Source organism: Plutella xylostella, chromosome 13, assembly GCF_932276165.1.
Source record: "Plutella xylostella chromosome 13, ilPluXylo3.1, whole genome shotgun sequence".
Taxonomy (NCBI): Eukaryota; Metazoa; Arthropoda; class Insecta; order Lepidoptera; family Plutellidae; genus Plutella; species Plutella xylostella.
In genome coordinates, this window is record NC_063993.1 from 829,870 (window position 1) to 856,291 (window position 26,422).

At 37.1% G+C, this 26,422-nt stretch overlaps 1 protein-coding gene across 1 annotated transcript in view; it reads right to left on the reverse strand.

Annotated features, from left to right (window-relative positions):
- LOC105398248 (proton channel OtopLc) overlaps positions 1 to 26,422 on the reverse strand; it is a 73,993-nt gene that overhangs the window by 13,302 nt on the left and 34,269 nt on the right. The window contains exons 2-6 of the mRNA XM_048625197.1: positions 18,985 to 19,227; positions 18,255 to 18,392; positions 7,320 to 7,437; positions 6,838 to 6,946; positions 4,456 to 4,629 (exon numbers count right to left, since the gene is read on the reverse strand). Of these exons, the coding sequence (XP_048481154.1) occupies positions 4,456 to 4,629; positions 6,838 to 6,946; positions 7,320 to 7,437; positions 18,255 to 18,392; positions 18,985 to 19,227 (782 nt within the window). The remainder of the gene's footprint in view (positions 1 to 4,455; positions 4,630 to 6,837; positions 6,947 to 7,319; positions 7,438 to 18,254; positions 18,393 to 18,984; positions 19,228 to 26,422) is intronic.

Below are 26,422 nucleotides of genomic sequence, written 5' to 3' on the forward strand. Positions count from 1 at the left end.
TGTTACTTTTTCGTTCCAACTATATGTTACCGTACCCTCAGTAACAAAACCGAAGTAACAAAACACGCCCACCAAACCTTTGAAAAAATATATTAGCCGTTCAGTTACTAGCAGTGATAAACCAAATACCACAATTTCTTTAGCATTAACCATGCCATTTTATATTTATTTATTGAAAGAAATGTGTTCATAAATAATTGATATTACGGTAGTAACAAACTTGACGACAAATTTGGTCACAGTTCGACTGGTAATAAAGACAGTCTCACTGAGCTACCCACGGAGGCCTTTTTCAATTTTTTAAGCCGGCAATCTCTAATATCTTAGTATTGCCATATTTTAAAAACAAAAAATAAGCATTTGGTAAATTTCCTATAGGAAAAAATGCGGTAACAAAACCGACATTTCCGGAAGTATCAAAATCAGGGCCGCGATTGTTGTCGATTTAAAAATATAAAACGGCTATTATTCGCACTTTTAATGATGTCAAACGATAATTATTTAGTAGATCTTCCGTAAAAATCACTCCAAAAGTTCGGCTACTTAGTAAAATTTTGAATAAATTGAGCTTAAAGTTTCATTTTATGCTGGGGACAGGGCAAAATCGTGGGTCACGACTTGTTAAAATATTTTTGTAAAATTCAGTTTAAGCAGGATTTAATTACATTTTAGTTTTAAATATAGTCAATAAGTTATATTTTCAGTTAAAAGGCATTTTTTACCAATATAAGGAAAGAAATCCCTGCAAATAAATAAAGAAGTTGAGGGACATGCCAAAATGGCCGTTGTTATAATTTTTTATAATTCCTCAAGTGATAAAAAAGTAGACAGGAGACATGCCAATCTGTCTTGAGTATTGGTAGTCAGTGCATGGGAATTACCCGGTGCCGGAAACCACGCAGCGTTGGTAATATTAAAATCTCCTAAAATTAGTGTAGAATCATCCGGGTTGTTGTTAAGTAATTCATCCATGAACTCGAAAAAACACTGTTCAGAGTCGGCCTGAGTCTTACAATGTGGAAAATAGCAACAATAAACACGGAGTAGCTCACCAGCAAGCCGCACGGCCACAGAGATGCAGTCCGCGGCCTGCAGCGGCGGCGGGGGGGGCGCCGCGCTGCACGCCACCTGCAGTCCGCGCCGCACCGCCACCAACACGCCACCTCCCAGCGACTGTCCCGTGCTGTCGTAGTCTCGGTCCCGGCGGTACACTACGTACCTATCACCGAACAGCTCAGAGTCCAAGACACTAGGCAATAACCAGGTTTCAGATAAACATATCAAATCATAGTCATGACCTAAGAGATTCTTAAAGAAAAGGTTAGTTTTCGTCCTCAAACCTTGCACGTTTTGATAATAAATATTTAGTTTGCTAGCATTGAATGGAAAAAAATTGTTTTTAAATAAAACATACAGGCAAAATTAAGTAGATGCAATACAACTCCAAAGTTGTTATTGTAAATAATGTCATAGGCGTAAATTGAGAAATGTTGTTTCATAACTTTTCTAACTAGTTTAATAATAAGTTCATAAAGACAGGTAGATAAGCAGTTATCAATAAAATAAATTAAGTTATTTGTTTTCAAGTTGGGGAAAATTGAAATAAAAACTCGAACCAAATATGCCAGATATATCAAGTAATTATATGTTCGAATGGACAGAATATAAGGCGGCGAGATGACATAATTATTACAAAGACCACAGTTGATGGTCATATAAAAAGTAGACATAATATTTGTACTCGGTAAACATAGTATACAAAATAGTACCTTCCGTGAAAGGATCATTAATTGTAATGTATATTGTAACGGGTCTGGATATGCAAGTGATATTATTAGTAGTATTATTATTAAAGATATTACATACTTTAGGTAACTATAGCCGACATTGGAGCTCGGATACTGTAAAAAGACATCAATTTTAATACTTATACAATCTTGTGTAAATCCTTCTCAGAGAGTATATTTATTATAGGGCTAGTATCATTCTTGCGAACTTTTATGCTACAATTTCGGACCCAAACGTATTTATAATTAAGGTCAGTTGCATTTTTTTTGACTTGGCGCAGTAGAAGCCGGTTCTTCGGTGTCAGATGGTCGTTAAAATGCAGAGTCATCTTGTTTGCGAAGCCCAGGTCCGTAGCCGTTAGCCTCAGCTTCCTGAGCGCCGCCACGAACTCGTCCTTCTTGTAACGCGAGACGAAGCGAAGAATAATGCAGCGAGGCTTGCTATTATCGGCGTTCATGTGGGCCACTCTCGATATGAAGTCCAGTTCAGTTGATGCATCATAAGGGAGACCAGCGAGATGAACAAGTTTCTTAAATATGGAAAGCAAATTCTCGTCTTTGGACTCGGGCACCCCCTGTATCTCAACGTTGTGGCGGCGAACCCATTGGTCATTCCGGTTCAGGTCATCGATTATGGTCGTAATGGACTTTTGCTGCACTTCCGAATCTTTGGAGACCTGAGCCACTTTTGATTCAAGTTTCGTCACCTTCTTCGTAAACTCCTCGAATTTGGCCGTGTGAAAGTTGAGGGATGTTTGAAGTTCCAGTATGTCTGAGCGGACGGTGTTGACATTAGAATTCAGTTCATCGAGCCGACACAACTTCTTATCCATGGCAGCCAGCTGTTGAAGAATACGCGAGAGGCAAACATTGGTGGAAACCACATCGCCTTCGCCATCACCTCGAGCCGAAACATTTGTATTGTCCGGCGAGGGTAGACCGGCCGGCGGCGCGGCCGCTGGTAACGGACTCACTTTATTTACGGGATCAATTGCTGACGAGGTGGATCCTTCACGGCAGGTCTGGCACCTCCACTGAGACTTACGTTCACCGAGACGTTTATAGCCTACTTCTTGAATACCACCACAATGGAAGTGGAAAGACCCACGACATATGGAGCACACAGCACAATCACCAACTACTTCATCACATCGATTGCACTTCATGTTATTATTATGTTAACACGAATAGTTTATATATAAAGCACGAATTTTAATGATGGTCCAGTCTAATTTGTTAATTAAACTATCTTGTAAACAACTTTGGCTCGAGCGCGTAACCGGTTCTTGTCGCGACGGTGTATGCGGGCCGAATATACTTACTATTTTATTCTCAAATTACAAAAACTAATATTTTTACAACACACATTGTATTCCCAAACCGCGGCAGTGGCCCTCTTGTCATCATTTATAACTTTATTCCAGTTTTATGGTCCAATGTCCCGCACTTCCTCGCGGGGGGCGCGGGCCCGCATGCCCCGATGTCCCCTCGGTCTGTCGTTCTGTTGTTTACGGTTTCGTACTACTCGTAAATAATGCTAGATTGTAAGTAACTTGTCCCTTGGAATTTGTTGCCGTGTTGAAGTAAGGTGTATTGGCTTGTTTAGTTTCGTATTTTAGCGGGTATGTTATAGCATGGTGAAATTAGCCACTTATAGCGACTTGAAGTAAATAATTAAGTAAGAATAAGAAGAAATTAAGCGATCCATTATTCATAATAATATGCTAATTACAATAAAATTACAAGTAAGTAATCCTAATAACATCTAGGCAAATGAAACATCATTAATCTCAACGCAACCTAATACAATCTACGAATTTAAATTAACTCTACAGGACGGTAACGGCTAACACGAGCATAATCCAGGTCTAATCTCATATGTTAGGTACACTTCTAGGTTAACAGTGTTAAAAGTTGTAAAGCTAAGCCTAAGCTAACAAGAAACTTTGCCGAGCCGTGTTAGAGCAACTTGTATGAACAAGGTTAATCACATCGCCTTTGAAACTGTTATGAGTTGTAAAGCTTCCTGGAAAGGTCAAATCTGTTTACATTTTTGTTTATTAACAACATCCTACGTAAACTTAAGGAATTTAATTCACGAGATACTATTAGGGAATCGGCCGGTGTCCTGACCTTTAAGCTTAGTATCGTTTGAAATCTACTCGCATCTTAACTACGTACCAATACGAACGAACGAACTTCGCACGAAGAGAGTTCCGCACGGATATTGGTTTGAAATCGGACCAAGAAGGATTACCATCATATTTTTGATACTTCATTGACAAAGTGCCATCCAAGGTGTCTACAACTCTCCTAACCATCTCCTAACCAATTTCACCATACTTCGTCAGCTGATTAACACCCGGTGCCGGTGTGCAGTTTGTCAATAGTGCCCCGGCAATAATGATTAGTACGTAAGTGATTAATGTTCTCCTTCTTAGCGTTTCGGTGACAAACACTAGAGTTGGACTAGGGGTGTCACTATGGTGAAAACAAATTCGCTGACCTTCCTTAGTGCGTCAGATGATTGGATGTGTTCCGCTATGGCCGGACATTTGCAGTTGATTCGTTACTAGGGAGACAAAATAATAGCAGAAAGTATATCAAACAATCTTATTCACTATAAGCTGTGTAGTTATACACTAAACAACGACCACTCTCTACTCACCAACAGCGCCCATCCTCAAATAAAAGCTCCCGTAGTGGTGCGCCCTCGTGGCCAGTGCAAACCCCAGAGACAGCCTCTTGGCGGCCAGGTGCGCGGGCGACAGCGGCGGCGCCGAGCGCTCGGTCCGGGAAGAGCAGGATTCCGACTCGGAGGGGGATGAGCTCGTGTCCGTCTCTAGAGGGGTAGATGGGTGGTGAGTGTAGGAAGCAGTTGCCGCAACACGGGTTCGTTATCGACGTAGATAAACGTCTCTATATCGTGATTCGCCATAAATACGACATTGTGATTGGTGGAAAGCGCAATAAAACAGTTTATCGACTTCGATACGAACCCGTGAAGTAGCCGCTGCTTGCTGCATAATGGCAGTCCCTCAAAATATTATAATAATTATGTTGACGTTGTTTTGCTCGGGAACACTTTACTTATCCGGAAATATACGGTATTTTTTTTCACTACGTACGTAAGGTAATATTGAGATTGAACATGAACTTCAAAGAACAAAATAAATAGGAATATTTTGTTTACGTACGATGAATATAGGTATTAATAATGACTGTATATTCTTGTTTTTTTTGGTGCATTGCTCAAAATTACTAGTAAAGACATAAAATGTATTAAATTAGATCCCAGTATAAATGTTAAAAGCATACAAATACGGCCTCTGATAGACTCTCGGGGCAAGTCGGTGTCTCAGACACTGAAAGCGTATTGATTACGCTGCCTTATTAAATTATATTGCTTTTGAAAGTCACTTGCGAAGGCTGACTTTGAGAGAAGGAGAGATGGAAACCCACTGTATCTAGATGCTAAATCCACATAAGTATATTCTTATACCCTTCCTAGGATTGATTTCATGAACCTCAAGTTAAAGGGGCATATTTAAACTTTCAGTCATACAATCCATTATTCAAAAAGTTTACCCCAATTCAACAACAAAAACATTTTAAAATGAGAAGCGAAGTAGGCGCGCGCTACAATAAGCACATAAGGAGCATTGTTCAGCCTAGTTTTTCCCCGGCTTTCCCGCGATTTAAATTACAAATACAGAGCCGGCACAAAGGAAAACACCCTTTATATCACCACAGCTAATCGTACAAAAAGGTTGGAATAAAAAGTAGGGAAAGTGGGATTATAGTACATGGCAACACACGCCTCCTTTGTTTACTTTTCACAATAGTTTACATTTACGCCCCTGAGTATTTTATTTTACGAGTAGCATCAAGGTATTTTTATGAGTTTCTTGACGTGAATTCTGTTTATTTTTAAGCTTTTCTACTTGGAAAAAGGTTTTTTTTAGCTTATATGGAGTAAAATAGTTATAGCAATAGCAGTATGTAATTAGAAATAGAAGACTCGTACTATATTATCTTTTATTTATGACTGCTAATATTTCTATAGCTGTTCAGCAAATTTAATCAAAGGCACGAGTCACAAAAAATCGTAAGACGAAAAGTTTGTACCTACTGTTATAGTCATGCTTATTGTTCAGCGAGTAACTGCTCAAAGGGAATTGGCTGTGAAACTTTCATGGCAACTTCTGTTCAGGGATTCAGGAATGCTCAGTTGAAAGCAATCACGCTGAAAGATCTTGACCTTAGAGCGAATGAATTCCGGAAACGTTGAAAGCTCTCTAGCCCTTTTCAGCTGAATCCATAATGGTCAATAATCTTGATAACAATTACGCAGTAAAGGCGACTTGTAGGTACTTAGAATTCAGAATAGAATAGAATATCATTTAATAAATTAAATTACAGAAGTCTTGATGAACACACAAATTCACAAACTCTAAATGTAAGCAAAAAAGTCGACCGACTTTTGTTTTGCTTCCGAAACTCTACTGAGATCGTAGAGAATCTCTTTGGACTTTGCTGGTCTTTATATTACTGTAAAGTGCCCATTTCAGGGCGACCTTTGAAAGGAATCTTGAAAGGGGAGCGCCATAATTCAGTTTCGGTGGTCCCGGCGACCTCGCGGTAATGTTCATTAAAAATTCAAATTCATCTCGCTCAGTTTTAATGCCTCTGACGCGTGACGGCTGCAAATTATGTTTATTTTCATGAAAAATTCAGTGGTAATTACATAATTTTAGTGACGAATTTTTTGGGAATTTTTAATTGGATTGCCAAGACTTGAGTTTTAGGTTGCTCTAAGTGTAAAGCAAAACACCTTCAACTACTAAATTAATTTTATTTTTTTATTTTATTCAGGATGTCCGATGGATTTAATAACCTTCTTTCTATGTCTCTGTGATAAATTTACCCCTATGCCAAAACTGTCAAGAAAGCATTTTTCCCAGGGACGACACAACCTATTTTCACGCCTGTTTTCGGGCAAAACACACAATATACCTACTTTGAGAGCATAAGTGATGAAAATACTTACTGGCCACGACAGTATTATCCTTCTCCGCCCGGCTGCGGTCGTTGGCGAGCGCCGCGTACATGTACAGCAGGAAGGCCATGCTGCCGATGTACAGGTACAGGTAGAAACCCTGCAACAGACATTATACCTCATTACTTTAGAATATGAAACTGGCGGTAAGCATGCTAAATATGTAGGTAGGAAGCGAAGCCAAGACTATCGGAACACTAGCCAGTCATTCGGTCGTCAAAATCTAAATACTGCATTAAAATTCTGTAACAAATAAGGGAGACTCATAAAAAGAGGAAAAATATTATCGATTCACGCACATTCAGCCAGGCACAAAGAAGAATACATCCAAAAAGGTTGCAGCTCTCGTCTCTCGAAAGAAGGCGGCATAACGATTACCAGCCAGTGCGAACCGGGCACCAAGAAGAATTTACGCAAAAAGTTTCTTATTCTGCACCGAAGAAGTATACAGCCAAAAAGGTTGCAACTCTTACCTCGTAGAAAGAAGGCGGGATGTAGGTGGAGATGACCTCGGCCATGGGGAAGGCGATGCCCATCACCACCAACAGCTTGCCGTAGAGAGCTGACAACGTCGTCGCCAGAGCGTCGCCTCTGCGGGGAAACATTTATTGTGAGTACGGAGGAAAAAAACATTATTTAACATTATTTATTGTACTGAATAGCACATTGGATAGTAAAATGTTCCTATTTGCCATATTCTACTCTGAGAGGGGGTGAAGTATTTTAATTTTTTGGAACAGAATCAACCTATTGTTTCAGAGGCAGGGCTAAATACCAAATTAGGTATAACATTACCTCAGCTAGTCTTGCTATATAGGCATAATTTATGATAGAAATTGCCGCGCAATCATACTCAAGCCATAGCCATACCATCATTATTATTGATTTATCTACATAGATTGGAATATTACCTGTTCACGCTTATAGCTATCGAGCGATTGTATTTGCCTGTGCTGGATAACTTAGTTAATTTCTAGGTTGCGTTTATGCTCTAACATGGTATTAGTATTTAACTAGGTATCTGATAGGAATAAGTACCGAAGAAATTACCTATAAAAGGGCCACCAGGCATTACAATTTTCTTTAGAAATGTTGTCTAGATATTTTATCATTCGTGCTTAGATTATGGTAAAGATTAAATACTCGTTCTAATAATATAATTATGATTCTAGGGTACATTCAAAATGCAGGTATACGTCAGTAAGTATGTTAAAAAAATGTAAACACGGGTTAACATGCTACAAGTGGGGTTAAACCGTGTGTGATCCTATCTGATTCCAACAAAGCATTTCTACAGGGGGACTGTACGGCGTACCGTGTAGCTACCTGAAACAGTAATATGCCAACCCTCATTAATTCCAATGAATGAAGGTACAAAATATGCATGAAGGTACTCCTTCACTACCTCAAATTAACACTTGCAATTTAACCCTTATATAACGAAAGAATTAAGACCAGTTTAAAATACGAAGCGTTAGGTTTAGCGAGTTTCCCAACTGAATTTGGGGTAACATGTCAGTGAGAGCTCAGAACAAAATCTCTTTACGAATAATGCGCTTTGCTGAAATGTACTTGTGGCTTTGTGAATGGTTTAGCGAATTGGAGCAGCAGGTATACGCTACTAATTGGTTAGTTCTATGAAGAGGTGAATTCAGTTTCCACATTTAATAATATGTTGGCGCAAGTGGCCCTAAGTTTTAGGTTGACTTGCACATACATATTAAAACTAGATATAGTGTTAAATCTCGATTTAAGCCATAAATTTATATGGATTGACGTTTCTTAAATCGTGATTTGACACTAAATCTAGATTTAATATGTTCAGATTTCAGATTTCAGATTCATTTATTTGCTAGAAACATGGGTACAATAATTAGGTCTTACATTAATAAAATAGTGTCAGGCAAGTTTCACCGATTGTTCGGTATGCAAATTATATGTAAGTATACTTACAAAACATAATATTTTCATAAAATTAGATTAAACAGGCAGGTATATAAATCAACAACAAAACATGCAGAAACATGCAACCATTAATAAAACATTTATATGAAAGATTTGTGCAATTATAAAAATTATTATAAATATGTCAATCGTGCATTAACAATAGCAATTAATAAATAATAAGAATAATGATAATTTCAATTCAATTTTGGCATTAAAATTTAATACTAAGATATTATATTTTATGCATAAAGAATTCGTCTAATGTATAGAAAACTTTTTGAATAAGCCAGTTCTTAAGTTTGAACTTAAAGTGTTTTACAGGTAATTGTTTAATGTCCATTGGTATTTGGTTGAATACTTTGATTGCCATAATGTGGCAGTTTTTCCTGTATAAGGCACTTTTATTAATTGGCATTACAAGTCTATTTTTATTTCGTATGTTAAAATCTACTACGTTTCCTACTTGTTTATATATGTCCGGGTTATTTTTAACATGTATTCCAATTTCTAGTATGTACATCCCTGTTAGCGTTAAAATATTAAATTTCTTAAATAATAGTCTACAAGAATCCGTGGGTTTCCTACCACAGATTGCTCGTACACATTTCTTCTGGACTAGAAAAGCTTTATTTATGTCGGTAGAGTTTCCCCATATCAGAATACCATAATTTAATACAGATGACACATAGCCATGGTATGCTGTGAGCGCTACTTGTAGACCGGAGATCTTATTTAGTCTATAAAGTACATACACAAACCTATTAATTTTTTTGCAGACACTTTCTATATGGAATTTCCAGTTACAGTGTCTATCGATATTGATACCCAGAAATTTCACTTGTTCGGACTCTTTAATTGTCACACCTTGGTGCTTGGCTTCAATATTTAATCGGTTATTATTATAGTTCTGGAACTGTACGTATGTGGTTTTATCAATATTTACATTTAAATTATTTATCGCGAGCCAATCTACCACTGAAGCAACAGTTTTGTTTACTTCAGTCTCTATGCAGTATTTATTATTCGAGACAGTTATGGATATATCGTCTGCAAATAAAGATGTTTGGTAGGAAGATATATCTGGCAAGTCATTAATGTATAATAAAAACAGGAGTGGCCCAAGAACACTTCCCTGTGGTACACCAAACTTAACCATTCTTGTTGAAGAATCGAACATCTCAGTTACTGTGTTAACTTTTTTTTCAATTCGGACAAACTGTTTTCTATTGTCTAAGTAGCTTTTTATCCAGTCCTGAGCTGGGCCTCGAATCCCATAACAGTGACACTTCTTTAGTAGAGTTTCGTGATCGACAAAGTCAAATGCCTTGGTCATATCAAAGAAAATAACCACCGCAGGTTGCCGTTTGTCAATAAGGCTAGTGATATTTTTAATTAGTGTATAAACCGCTAGAGTTGTAGATTTATTTTTCTGAAATCCAAATTGTTCACATCTAATAATATTATGTTGGTTCAAAAACGAAATTAATCTTTTTTGGAATATTTTTTCAAATATTTTTGATATTACAGACAAAAGAGCAACTGGTCTATATTTATCCATAGATGATCTAGAACCTTTTTTATGTAATGGTTTTACCAAAAATAATTTGAGCGTATTTGGAAATATACCTTGTGCGAAAGAAATATTCACAATATAACTCAAAATTGGTGCCACTAAATCGGCTGTCGATTTTAAAACTGTGGTCGATATCTCATCTGGACCAGTCGAGTTAGTATTTTTTAGCGCTAAAATAGTTTTAAAAACTTCTCTAGGATCACATGGATGAAGATAAATGCTATTTTGCAATTTACCTATTTTAACTTTGTTGTTTTTAAGTGATGAGTTTCCTGTAATACCATCTATAAAAAAGTTGTCAAAACATTCAGCCATTTCCTTAGGGTCATTTATCAATTTATCATTTAATTTAATTTCTTTAATCTCATTTTTTACTGATTGTTCATTTGCATATTTGTTTATAATTTCCCAGGATTTTTTACATTTGTTATTAGATAGCTTTATTTGGGTATTATTAATTTTGCATTGTGATAAATGGATAGTTTTTTTCAACAGTTTGGAATATGCCTTAAAGTTGGTTTTATTCGCTAATGAATTACACTTATAATAAATTGATCGCAAACGTCTTTTAGTTATACATGATCTTTTAATCCCTTTGGTGATCCACACTCGGCGATCTCGTGCGATGGATACCCTCACTCTGACTTTTGGAAAACATAAACGATAAAACAATACGAATAAAGAATGAAAATTTTCAAAAGCGTCGTTTAAATCATCCGCATTGTATGATTGGCTCCAAGTAAGACTACTTAAACACTCTCGAAATTTGACTATGTTGTCATTATTAAAATCCCTTTTGTAAATATAGTAAAAGCTGCTAGGTTTAGCGTTTTTTTGTGGAATATCTAGTATCTGTCCAGTATTATGGTCTGATAGACCCAATTCAATTACCTTACCTGTGCTGTCCCTGATGTTGCTCACAAAAAGATCCAAGCAGGCTGTTTGCCTAGTTGGTAAAGTGATATGTGATAGCATATTGAAATTTGAGAGGATAGACATAAATATTTTAGTGTTAGTAGTGTTTGTACAAGTGGCTAGTTAACCAGACATTGTGAAACAGCCCTTAGAGTTAACCGTACATAACATAGAGGTAACCGCTGACAGGCAAACATCCACTGAACTGACGACCTTAGTCATGTCAGGCCTGTGTCACTCCGCGCATGGGCGGCGCAGGCGCCAGCCTGGCGCCTGCCCCATCGATGGGGCAAATCTAGTCGGCTGCCGCAAGCGGAAGACGATACACGCGCGCGCTATTTGTTCCTATTTCGTACTACTTTATAAATGTCGTATTTAGGTATTTATTAAAATTTATGAAGAGAAAAATGGACAAAAAATACTGTGCCGTATTTAATTGCTTAAATACGGATCGTGATCCAAATTTTTTTTTTAGATTACCAAAAGATGCTGACAGGTAAAACTAATCTAAGTATTTTATTGATTTCTTCTACGTTCCTTATTTGAAATGAAATTAATCCGAACTACAAACCCTTTTTTTTTCCATGTTGAACAAAGTGTATTCCAATTTTGTTTTCGTTAAAGTATTAAATTTACAGACACAACTACCTTCAAAATGTATTAATGAATCGATTATAAAATGTGCGCTGTGTGGGATTAGTGCTTAACGAAACTAACACGTTCTGTATCATAATATAAATTATAACGAAAAAAAAAACATGTTTTCACAAAATTAAATGTTTTAGGTACTTAGATTCATACATATTTTATGTACTTCAAAATATCTTAACTATGAAATTGTTATTGTTATTACTGGTTATTTCCAATAGAAAAAAAGTTTGGAATAGCTTTGTATTCTAAATTCAAATTAATTTTGTTTTAAAACATGACATTCTTTTTACAAAGTCAGTCCGTTGCTTAGTAAACGTTGTAGTCTGTGGTGCTGAGGCAACCCTAAGGTGGCTTCTTTTTCAATGCGTATAACCACGTATAACTTATTATGCACCGTAGTCCAGTGAAATAAGGCGCATATTCCCTCAAAAATTAATTGGTAGGTAAGTAAATAAAAACGTGTGCGGCTGGAACGCGATCTAAATTAGATCTTATTGCTTATGGAATGGAGTCATATTTCTTTGCAAGCCATTGCGAAGATGGACTTCTGTACCTGGTACTAGTTATTATTCTGTGGTCATGTTGTGGTTTATGAGGAATGCCGAGGACAGAATGTTGTGCGCTCCATGGAGAGTCCTATTTATGCACGAATGCAGCTGTTTTTATCTTAGTATCATAATATCGTATATTTTTAAGCTTGGGCTTTTTTGGAACCAAATTATGCATGGCATTGCATTGCATTTGCACTGCATTTCCCAGGTGTCTGCAAATAAATATAAAAAACTTCGAATGTTGCAGGTTGCAGCATGTTGTGTAAAAATTAATGAGTGCAGTCTACGTTCCCGACATAGAAGAGTTTTTCAGTGGCGAGTTCACGTTCAGATATGACATATTAAAAACATATTTTTTTACACACATTTACCCACATCACATTTAATGAACCGCAAACGCGTAGTCATCAAAACCATTCCATATATTGCTAGAATTTGTTGCGTACCGAAGACACGTGCCATAAAGAACTGCGACTGCTCTCGCCGATTCCGCCACAATAACCAAGAGCTCCGGAATCTCTTTCAGGCGCATCTTTTTCTCAAGTAATTTCGGAGCGTGAAAGGTCTGGGGTAGCTGGTCGGTTCGCCCTCCCTGTGGATTGGGGGCCCTCTTCGGTTGCCATGGCGACGGTGTGTTATTGGCTCCCCACTGTGAGTTTCTGAAACGCAGCTCGCTGGTAGCTGCGCCTTGTTCTAACTAGGAGAGTATCGGAAGCCGTTCTAGTTAATGATCCGTGAGGACGCTTTATTCTACGTCATAGGGGGTGGTGTTTATTATGAAATATTGGTATTTGCTGTAGGTATAGGTAAGTATACTGTTATATAGGTAAATATTAATAAAGTAATATCATGATTATTTTAAATATTTTATGTAACCATGTAGTTTTTAATAAATCACAACTAGAAATTGCAACAAAACCAATAATGTACTTATAGCAGTATTGTTAAAATAATCCTAAATATCATCGAATACTTTAGGATACATTATTATAACTTCACGAGCTTTGTCCCGAGATTCGCGTCTCTTTAACAGTCCAGAAATTACAACAAAGGACTATGTAACACGTTGCACCTACATAGACTTGCGCTTTGCCAGTTTTTTCCCTATCTGCAGTCAGTGGGCGTAATGAAAATGAAAAGCTGTCAACACGCGACGACATGTACCAAAGTACTTGTGCAGCATTTGCTACTACGAAAGACCTGTAAGCAGCTGTAGTTTTCACTACATCGCCTCCCAGGGGTGAAGGTTTCATGAAAAGCAGCGAGTATGCTTAGGAATTAACAGGCGCAAGCGATCTCTGACGATTCAAGCACCACTTTGTTTATTCGACTAACAAAGTGGGGGCCCCGATCCTTGTGTGTTATAGTAGCCTGTGCTGACTTCTTTACTAATTAATTGTTTGTTTTGTGTTCAGTGGCAAGCTTTTGTTATTTTGAAACTTCAGTTTCCGCCGTTACCTACTATGCTCAAAGATACTCGACGATCTCAGAGGAGTTTTGAGTATTTAGTGCCTACTTACTGGATGAATGTGGAAGGCCGACGACAGAGTGAGACTCCATACCATGACTGATACCATGTCCAGCAATGCACAATAATTGGCTGTCTAGCAATCTACGTTAACTTGACGTAAGTTACCTGAGTATAATAAATATTTTGTTTTAACAATTTATGACTTATGTAGGTATTATTAGATTTATTAGGTGAGGAATTACCCTTTTCTCCTTAGGTACCTAAGTATATTATTTTATTGTCCCGCCCTTTTGACACAAAAAGCGCAATTTTCCGCTAAACCACAAGCGCTTTAATCTTCTTTTATTTAATGTTATTCTACTACGCCTTGAATTTCTTTTCTTTTTACAATAAATTGCTTTTCCTCTCACAGAATCAAGGTAAAAGAGCGACCCACATCCTTTGTACAGAGTCGAGCCTCCGATTAATTTTCTTTTTCATTTCACACACACACACACACATACAGTCCCAGTCTACGAGGACCACTTGAAGTTGCAATCTTCTACTTTTTTCTCTTGTAATTTATTATACTTTCCGAGCGGTCGCATTTCCACCGCTCCAGCGACCGATCGGGGCCGGGGAGTTATTTTTTCGTGGCACTTTTATTTCAATCCTTATTTTATCGTTCGGTGCTCGTATGCACCTCTGAGGGAGCGGGTGACGTGAGGGAAATTTATTGGTGCTTATGGCCCCCGGCTATGATCGAGCCGAGCGGGGACTCTGTCAAACTTACTTTGTAAGCTTTTCTTGTTTTAGTCGAGGGTTCAGAGTTCAGACAGGAATTTCGTGAGGATACTTTTCTAATAATTTGGCTTAGACGCAACAGGTATTAATGAAAATCAATGATGATTTATTTTATTCCACCATGATCTATGACGGTCGAGGATCTGGACGGTCGAATGGCGTAGTGGTTAGTGGCCCTGATTGCTATGCCGAAGGTCCCGGGTTCGATTCCCGGCTGGGGCAGATATTTGTTTAAAGACAGATATTTGTACTCGGGTCTTGGGTGTTGATATTTATAATTAATATCTATCTATCTATGTATTTGTGTAAATATATCAGCTGTCCGATACCCATAACACAGGCTCTGCCTAGCTTGGGGTCGGATGGCCGTGTGTGAGATGTCCCCACATATTATTATTATTATTATCTATGACTAAAACTGATTCTGCATTGTTCTATGGATAGAAACGATAATTAACTTTCTGTAACGCCAAGACCTAGATTTATCCTAAAATTGGTAGAAACTATGGTTTCTAATCCACTACGTACGAAAAACATATTTTTTTACACTTACTTATGTAGAACCCAAAAGAAAAAATAAATAGTAACGTTCCGGATGCAGATAACTTTCAGCTATAAACTCCGGCTGGTAATCGTCGGCCACCCTTACGGAATTTTATGAAACGTTAACTTTTACGACGGCAAGTTGCATATTACCCCAACCGTTTAATACGCGGCCGAGTAACGAAATTTCCACGTGTAGGTAAATAAATACTTACTTACATGGTTTATAAAAAAGTCAGTTATTATTATTGTATAACAATTGAACATTAAGAGAGGTGTGCCACAGGGATCAGTACTAGGCCCTATATTTTTCATAATATTTACAAATGATCTCTTGGTCTATATTAGTAGATATATGCCAGATGCTGGCCTAGTAGTCTATGCCGATGATACAAATGCGGTTATATCAGGAAAAGACACTGAAACTTTAGAAATAAAAGTAAATGATATACTAGCCAAATTTTCAAAATGGTTCACAGAGAATAATTTAAAAATAAATTCTACTAAAACTAACTAATTGCTTTTTAAAACGACGGCTAGGAATAGGGAAGCAATAAGTGCAACTCTAAATGGAAGTAAAATAGAAATGGTTGAAAGTACTAAATTCCTGGGGGTACATATTGACACATGCCTAAACTGGAAATATGAATTGAATGCCATAGAAGGGTCAATCAGCTCAGCTTGTTATGCGCTTAAGAGCCTTCGAGATGCACTTAGTGTGGAACAACTTAAAATGGTGTACTATGCTCTTGTAGAATCGAAAATACGATACAGTATAAAACAGTGGGGGAATAGCTATGATTATAATACACAAAGAGCTTTCGTTTTGCAAAAAAGAGCCATACGTACAATTGTTCGCATACGGCAGGATGAGTCGTGCAGACCATATTTCACATCTCTTGCCATTCTTACTGTTCCTGCACTGTATGTCTTAACCTTGCTATCAGGTCTAAGCAAGAATGCACAAAACATTGAGAGTCCCGAAGAAAGAGTGGCACGACACAGCACTAGGCGAAAAGATCTACCAATCAAATTCAATCCAATCTTACGTGTAGCTAAACACTCACCAGCGTACCAGTCAATAGTTATTTTCAATAAATTGCCAACAGATCTTAAAATCCTATTAAGACACAGTACCTTTAAAATAAAATTAAAAACTTATTTTTTGAAGAAGTGCTTGTATAGGTTAGAAGATTTATAATAATTATTGATTGCTTTGGATTAATTAATTTAATTATTGCATGTTAAAATTTTAATTGAAATTAATTTTAATTTAATGTTTTGACATAATATGTACCTACTTAATTATTTGATTTTATTATTATTCTTTTGACTTTGTATATTTAATTTGTTTCTGCACGCTATTTTTATAATTATAATGATTATGTTAAATTATTTTATTTTATAGGTATATTCACATACAATGTATATTGTTCTTGAATAAATAAATGAAAATGAAATGACTCTATCTGAAAAAATATATAATCGTACCACCGCTTCCGCAAAGTCCACTTTACTTAAGTACCTACTTAGGTAAGTAGTTACATGTAAGCATAAAGTAGGGCAAATCGGATTAATTTGTTGAATACTGTAGTAAAATTCCAAGAAGGATGTGCCATCGATATTGCAGTTGCATTGTAAGTAGTAGTTCCGTATGATATTTATAAATGACAATCGATATCTTATAAATATGAAACCTACCTTTGACGACCGAATGGCGTAGTGGTTAGTGACCCTGACTACTGAGCCGAAGGTCCCGGGTTTGATTCCCGGCTGGGGCAGATATTTGTTTAAAGACAGATATTTGTACTCGGGTCTTGGGTGTTGATATTTATATTTAGTATCTATCTATCTATGTATTTGTGTAGATATATCAGCTGTCCGACACCCATAACACAGGTTCTGCCTAGCTTGGGGTCGGATGGCCGTGTGTGAGATGTCCCCACATATTTATATTTATTTATTATTTTATCTATTTTAGCATCATGAGCCTCTGCACCGCAAAGTAGGTACCTGCTGTAATGTGTAACTAACTAGTATTAAGTAAAATTGAATTCAGACAGAGTCTGAAATTTATTAAACTATAAAAAAAAAAAAGTAAAAAAAAAAAAAAAATATTTGTCGCCACATTTCCAATCTTGCCGGAAAATCCACTTACTGGAAACTTTAGAAAGCAACAGTATTTTTCGGAGAAACAAGACAATTTAGCGAGAGATAGTGAATGTTATGTCTGGTTCTAATCTGGAGTTATGCCAACAAGGACTGCACGGAGTAATGTATAAAAATAACATAAATACTGCCTTATGTTCGTCCTAGCCTTTCCTTACTAGCTTTTACTACATTGATCATTAGAATATAGCTTCCCTTCAACAACTTTTGTACGAGTAAATACCTAGTTATCAATAAAATATTATTATACGTGTAGAAACAATCACAAAACACGAATAAAATAACATATTTCGTATTAATTACCATAACACTCGATTTTTTTGAACATTACCTAGAATAGACGACCGACCGAATGGCGTAGTGGTAAGTGACCCTGACTACTGAGCCGATGGTCCCGGGTTCGATTCCCGGCTGGGGCAGATATTTGTTTAAACACAGATATTTGTTCTCGGGCCTTGGATGTGCCCGTAAAATGGCAATAGGCTCGCCCCCTATTACATTGGGACTAACATAACACTGACTGATGGCGAAAAGTGGGTGCAGCAATGCACCTCTGCCTACCCCGCAAGGGAGTACATTAGTACAAGGCGTGAGGGCGTGTTTTTTTTTTTTTACCTAGAATCATCAAATCACCACTCAATAATACTAATTAAACTTAAAATATTGCCCATTTCCATTACTGAAACATTGCCAAGTCCACGATACAATCACTACTCAAACAACACACTTCCCAACTTCCCACAGGCAGCCATATAGCCAATTGCTCCCAATCCTCGTCATCCTCAACAAAATCATCAATACTCACGCGCTAATAACATGCACGTGCTGTATGCCGGCGGGGCGCGAGGGGCGGCGCAGCGGCGGCAGCGGGGCGTGCGCGGGGTGTCCGTACAGCACCGGCTGAAGAGACAGGGACCCGCCCAGGGATGGCGGGCTGGATAACCTGCAGGAGAGGAGAATGGTGGTCAGATTGGAGGAATCTTTGCGTGGAGGTGACGGGCTAGATAACCTGCAAGAGAGGAATGTGGGCAGATTGGAGTTTGGTGCAATATTCTTAGTGTGTCGGGGTCAAAGGCTAGAGCTGGTGTAGGATACCTGTAGTGAAAGGATTAGTCAGCTAGAACAGCGTCAGTCACTGACGGGCCTAAGTAGGTACGTAACGATACATCAGTCGGGGAGACATCTTTCGTGCACCTTGGAATTATGGTTACTGCAGGGCTTATACTGGCTATGGAATGTGAAAAGGCCAAATAGTTGGATAAAAATTCGACTGGTGTGTGTATTAACAAGGAATGAGCCTGATTAAATTACATTAGCCAAGTGCCCAAATACTTAAAATCTCTTAAACATACCACTAACAAAATTTACAGAGTTTCTAAACTAGTCTTAAATCTACAAAGCTCATCATCATCATCATTGGCCACAGCATCTCTATAGAGGTAGATGATTGTTACAGCGGTCGTGGGTTATGAATTACGACGGCCACACCTTCACAAGCCATCGTTGATGGCTGTACCCAATATAGTAGCACGAACCTCATAGGCGACTCCATATGCACCCGATGCGAGGAGCAGCTCGGCTGCGGGTGCGGCGGCAGCGGCGGCGGGCTGCTGTGTCGACTGAGCGTCTCGGGGGACACCAGCGCGGCGCCGGCCGAGGCGGGGCTGGGCAGCGGCGGCGCGCTGCCGGCCGTCAGCCCCGACAGCTCGGAGCCGCTGCACGTGCCGCGTGACACGTGAGAGCCTCCCGAGATGTTGTTCGGCGGGATTGAGTAGCAGCTGCGGGGGAGACGGGTGGTTGTAGATTGACTAACTATAGCAGTCTAGTAATATACTGATAGCAGTTTGACTAACTTCTGGATGGTATATAATCTTAGGCAAGTCTGTATACATATACTTAATATATCAGCCCCGCAAAATGATAATGTCTCTTAGTGCCATTGTCTTTATGACGATTTTTAGAAAAATATACATCGGTTAAACAGATCTACTTATAACGATGTAGTATGAGAAAGACCTGTTTGCTAGGGAAATTCAATAATGTCTGAAAAAGCTCACAATCTTCCTAAAAGGAACCACAAAGGCAGTAGCCGCTATTTTGTAAAGAGATGGAGGATATCTTATGAAAAATTCCCACGACGAAGGTAGATTTTAATCTCAATCTCAAACAGCGGATTATACTGAAGCCAGACATTTTCCTTTGTAACTAAAGAAGGTGGGAATAGCCCTCTTGACTATCTTGCTACTTGCGAAAACTTTTAAATTGAAAGCGTTTTTATGATATTTTAAGAAAAGAGACGTTTGAAGATATTTAAACGCCTTTGAAGCGTTTTAAGTATTCTGAATCTGAATTTTCTTTTATGCTTATTTTTTACTGGTGTAAATTGATTGGAACTTAGACCTAGTGGGAATTAGGAAGGTCTAAAACTTTACTATTAAGTAATATTAAGGTTATTTAATGAAGGAATGCTTCACCACTCTGTCCTAAGCCTATCGTGTCCTTATAAACCGTCTAACAGTGAAGTACGAAGAGTCTAAACAACAAAATAACTTTGTATCGATGCTACATCATTGTCGCCTTTGTACGATAAACTTGAGTGTTAGTGAGATAAGATAATGTTTCCTCACAATTAAGAAACTTCTCGGCACACTAGACGGCGCTGAACTTGCTTAATTAAAAAGTTTCACACGTAACTTCTAGTGAAGTTACCACATAGGTACTGGGGAAATTCGCTTAAACTTAGCGGCTTCTTGTGATTAAAATATGTGGGAATTATGTTTCATATCAATAAAGCATTATCTATGATTTTTTTTAAAGAAAACATATCAAAACAGAATGAAAACATGAAAAGCGATATTAAGACAAAAGCTCGGCAGGTAAACCGACCTTATACGATTGCGTCGTGTCCTTAATTCCATTATTTGCTGAAATCGATGGACCGTCTGCAGCAAATGAAATGAGCAAACTGGCGACGGCGACGTGGCAGCCCCGCTACGTCATTTCCGCTTCCAATATGGCGGCACTCGATTTCCGGCTCGGGAATCACGTAAACCATTTACATGGGAGTTTATTTTAATCAGCCTACGATTCTGTCGACGGCTTTCCAATAAAGCGTACATGTACCATCGGGGCGATGTGGAATTTCCCCGAATTGTTCCTTGTATGGAAAATACACATGTTGGATAATAATAATATGAAGATACTCCTGCATCTTATATGATGTTGAATGTTTATTTATGTTCCTTCATACCTATGTACTTATGTAGCTACTGAAAATTTAGTAAGTTAAGTTTTGGTTAATAATTAATGCACCCTATCCTTTTCTCTTTTGCATAAATTAAATAAGTACTGTTTTTATAAACTCATGTCAACTAAGGTTTATCAGAATCGTATTTCCATACTAAGCTATTCGATGGTCTCTACAGTCCTTGCGTGCGGGAAATACTCGCCCATCAGATTTCGAAGAGATAAATTATGATGGGACGACGACGACGGCGGTGGCGGTGGTGGCGGGACCCGATTGGGTGAATAAAATGTATTGTCAGAGGCAGGTTTTATTATAAAATCACGTAGGTACAGTCCTATCGGACATAGAATCGTATTCAACCAGATGTTGATACAACTTTATCTTAGATTAGAAAAATAATAATGGGTAAGTATGTTAAAATGTATTAAGTTCCTCATCAAAATGCCTCATTGTATTTTTGTAAATAAAAATATTTACATTAATAAAAAATATAAATTTGTGTTTTGCCATTTCAAAAAAGGGTCACTCATGCACAAACTCCGAATCCCATTCTATGAGATCACGGACTGTATTTAAAACGCATGATTGATCGCATTGTATTGAGTGCTTTTATTAAAAACATCTCTATCATATCATACTGTATCAGGAGAGGTTTATAAGGTACCTATTCATCAAAATATTAATCATCTAAATTCTATTGTTAAAATTGTAATTTACCCCAAGAGAGTGGGCGATTTATTCAGGAATTAATGTAAATTTTATGCGAATTGAAGGGTAGGAACAACTCAAACAAGTTTAGTGCTTTCGTGACTAAGTAAGATCTTTCAGTGAGTGGGTTTTTATAAGTATATTCTTATATTTTGTTTTTAAAGTAAGTGAGTTATTATATTATATACCAAATAAAACTATTCTAATGGTGCTACAAGTAGTACCTATATATACGGCCATCTATGACAGAGAATATAGTGTCGTTTTTATAATGTGGCAAGTTACTTGGCGACCCTCCTTGCGGGGTGAAAGAAGTGGCGGGGGCGAGGTAGCACGAAATGCTACACACGTAGAAAAGTGTGCCCGGATTAATCTCGCGATAGCTTGTAACTATTTCTGACGTAAGTAAAATTTTATTCTATGAGTGTTCCCGTAAATGTCATATTTAGCCTTAAATTTATAGTTTGACAGCATTAAAATTTGGATGTTTACCTTCAGAATATCTACCAATTTGAATTTATTTATGTAAAAGTGTTTTATTTTATAAATCAATTTCCATGTCACTTTCATGTTCACTCTCTGTTTTAACTTGTTCATCGTCGTCATCCTCATCTTCATCATCGTTTTCATTAACTTCAATTATAAATCTAAGACAAAAACCAAAAAACATTTTACATATGATCAGGAATACACTTTTGTTCTCACGAAACGTTAACCTGAAACAAATATTATTTTTTACGTATATGTACCTAGGCCTAATGAATGACGCTCCAAATACAATTAAATAGTTATTTCGTTTATATTATAAAAAAGTAAATTAGGTAGTTATTTGTTAAATATGTTGTGTAACCTTTGTCTTACCTTTTTTTATTTTTCAATATTATCTGCTATTGAAACATAGATCTTGTGTGGTGCTAATTGTGTTCCTTTTTCACTCACACTGTATCTATTGTGTTTGTAAAACTGTTTCACCGTAGTGTTCAGCCGACGGCACGGGCTGTTCTGAGCGCTGAAACAAGCGAGGCGACCGGTGTGACCGGTGTCGCTCGCCCGCTGAAACGCCGAAGGCACATTTACCCTCATTTAGTATTTTTATTAGTTTATTCTGCATTAGGACCATATTATTGTATACATTCTTGCTTTATATATTATGTGTATGTTTTTATGATTGTTATTATATTATCCAGTATTGGTATTTAAGTATAAAATTTATGTATAACCGTATACCTATATACAATATATATATTATTTTTTTTTTTATAAAAGTAGGTCAAATGACAGTCACTCTAGGACGCGACTGAAAACCAGTGCCGCGTCAGGTAGGTGGATGCCACCTCATCTGTAGCGGTGTAAGCTGAGGCGCGGGCCTTTTCGGTGCTGGACAACTCACACCATTATATATATTATTAATTTATTTATTTTTTAATTATTCTTAATGTTCTTTTGTTTGTTTGTTTTCACTTTTAATTTCGTTTTTTTGTTTTATTTTTTGTGTTCTTACTTATGTTATTATTATTTTTTGGTGTGTGGTGCTAGACACCGAATAAATACTTTTTATCTTTATCTATCTTTATCTATCTTTATCTACTTTGAAGTATAATGTACTAGAGTACGCCAGTCATATTAGTTCAGTGTACACATATAATATTTTATGTTTAATTTACATTAAATTATAAATAAACAATAACATACGGGTAAGTAATACGAGGTATAAAAACGAATGGTATAACATTCACAAGGTATACGCCCATATGATATAAATTTATTAAGTATAACGATCACTGTGCATAACAAACGAAAGACATAATTACTAAATACATAATTTCGTAAAGAATAACGTTCAAAAAGTATAATTTCAATTGATATAACGATTAAAATGCATAACGTTCATAATATATAACGTTTATAACATATATTCTACAACGGATATAATTATCATAATGTATAATGCACAAAAAGTATAAAAGATTGTCGTATCGTATTTTCATTATTATTGACGTTATGTGGGTGAACGCTCCGCTCCGCTTCGCTGCGCTCCGCTTTAGTTTCGACGAACATGTGCACCTAACACGCTCCTCCTCGCTTTGCTCGTCGTCGCACCTATCTTTAGGTTTTGGTACTAGGGGTTTTGACATTATTATTGTTATTGGCGCTATGTGGGGAGACGCTCCGCTCCGCTTCGCTGCGCTCCGCTTTGGTTTAGACGAACATGTGCACCTAACACGCTCCTCCTCGCTTTGCTCGTCGTCGCACCTATCTTTAGGTTTTGGTGCTAGGGGGTTTGACGGTGTTGGGTAATTAAACACAGATTACGTTTGTATAATTTATGAACTTTATACTAAATGATAGTATATATTTTAAACGATATACGTAATGTATGTTATACGAATTGATATTAGTCCTCGTAAGTATTATATATTTTGATTTTATATCAAATGTACGTTATACCAATTGAATCTTATACCTTATGAAAATATAGATTTTGTTGTTATACGAAACGTTCATTATATGTTGTGAACGTTATTAATGTGAAATTATACATTTCGTTTTTATACGTCGCAATACGCACCCATAACATACCTGTCCAATACATTGTCAAATACTCTATCAGATTTATAATATTCGTCTTAATTTTTCATGACATGGTCGTCACAATTTCTCCACTTTTCAGGCGAATAATTAGAGAAAAGCAACTCTAAGTCTTTTATCTCTTTATCTAAGTTAGAGTCAATCGACGTTCTTGCGAGCCACACAAGTTCAATAGGATTTAATTCCGGGTGGTATGGGGGTAGGCGAAGCACGATATGACCATTTTCTTTCAAAATTTCATCAATTTTGTAATTTTTCTCTGTGTTTTGCTCATTAATTACTTTCATTAAATCACATAAATTTTGGTTGCTTTCCTAGTTACAAGAACTGACAACTGACGCACTGTCATATGGACTCTTCGTCTTTGTTGTTTACTTTTTCGTATCTGACTGCGCAGTACCAACCTTTAGCCGCGTAGCATGACTGATCCGGTACGCTGTTCTACAAGAAGCCCCTATATTGAGACATTATACGATTTGTTGTTTTTAACGTTATTTTGTTGACGAATTATAGATACCTAATAATAATATAATGATAATATTTAAAAGGCCTCAACACTCATCCTAAGACTAATGGTCTCAGGATCAATGATCTCATGTGGGTCGCACTCAAATTATGACAGACTATATAAGACATGTGGCCGCCTCGGCTGCGCGGCCGAGACTGCCGTAACAATGACATGCAGTGCACGCGTTCCCCTCCACCGCTACCCTCCCGCTACCCGCTGTCGTCTTGGGTACCTCGTCCCCTCCGCGTCTTTCACCCCGCAAGGAGGGTCGCCAAGCAACTTGCCAATCTATAATTCAAATTCCTGCAAATGATATTATTAATATGTTTAAGAACTATGTAGTAAAGTAAATAATTACTAAATTACCCAGCAGATAAGTTGAGTTTATTAAAACATAAATGTAACAATAGATACTGCATAGAAGTCGTATAAATATGTACCTACTTTGTTTGTAAATAGCTACATTTCCCTACAAACTTCACCAAAGATGTCGGATTTAATTAGCCCATTCCTGAAACTCGACTGGAAGCCATTGATTACGGTAACAGTTTACAACTTTACTAATAACTGAACCTGTTGCTAACTGGCAATTAAATACGGAATGAGTTTCTTAATCCCGTTAAAGATTTTACTCTCGGCTTGATGGACGGAGGCCCGCTCTAGATAGTTCATTCAGTTATCTACGGGTAGTTTAGTTTAATGCTGTGATGAGTGATGATGAAACGTCGTATTTATTATGCTTTTGAATATAAACATCAGTCAATCATAATTACGATGGCTCTAACGAATGATGAATCATAATAAGGTAGAAGCTAACCGATGAAAATTAAACTACTTACAGTCAATTTCATAATCATAGCACGTTAAGGCTGTCACTAAAGCTGGAAGAAAATCAGAATCTGTCAAATCTAGTGAGGGGGGGTTGAGGTATGCGGGGCGTTCTACGGACAATGACATGAAATTTTAACATAGTACTCGAAAACATAAAAGTGAAGACATGCCACTTTGTTAAAAATATACTAAGTAAGTAATATTGTTTTGTGATACGAAAATATTTATTTTTATTTGAAAGTATTTTTAATATTTAATAATTAATTATATATAAAGTCGTACCCGTGCCGATATTTATACAGGTTGTTGCAAAAAGGGTTTAATACTATGCCAAAACCTACGTGTGCAGCATGTTATTGATGTTATTTCTAAGCCAGGAAATTTATTTATTTATTTATTTATTTATTCTTCATTGCACAATATACAAAAGTAATTATGTACAATTAGGTGGACTTAATGCTAAAAGCATTTTCTACCAGTCAACCTACAGGAGGTACAGGGAGTAAATTGTATGGGAGTGCAAAAAAAAGAACTTATTTAAGGAAATGAAATCAGAATGTAAAAAAATCGCGAAAATATTATCAGAGTTTAATAGTTCAGGGTGTTGTATTAAACTCTGCCCCCGTGTAATAAAAAAAGTATAGTTAGCCGAAAGGGCGTTACTCAGGCGTCACTCTGAAAAACTTTTATCCTACGTAATTTTTTATATTCATGAAAAAAACGCTTCTTCATATAATTTTTTTGGTCACGTGACCTTTTAGTTAGACGACCTGTTTTTTTTTGGTGTTTCAAAAGCAGAACAGTAGTTTGCAGAACTCTGCATATACAGGGTGTCACAAAAGGTTACGTAGCTGGCAAAGGGATATGGGGAGGTCACCAGAAAAATAATAACATGTAAGTACCCCCGCAAGGGAGTACATTAGTACAAGGCGAGAGTGTGTATTTTTTTTTTAAGTACTTATGTGTATTTGGGATATGATAGAAATAATATTTTTGTTTCTTAAAAACCAAAAAATTTACACCTTGCTGCGCTCTTTTGCTCACTGTAAGTACACCTACAAATATTGATGTATTAAAAATACGGTTTTGT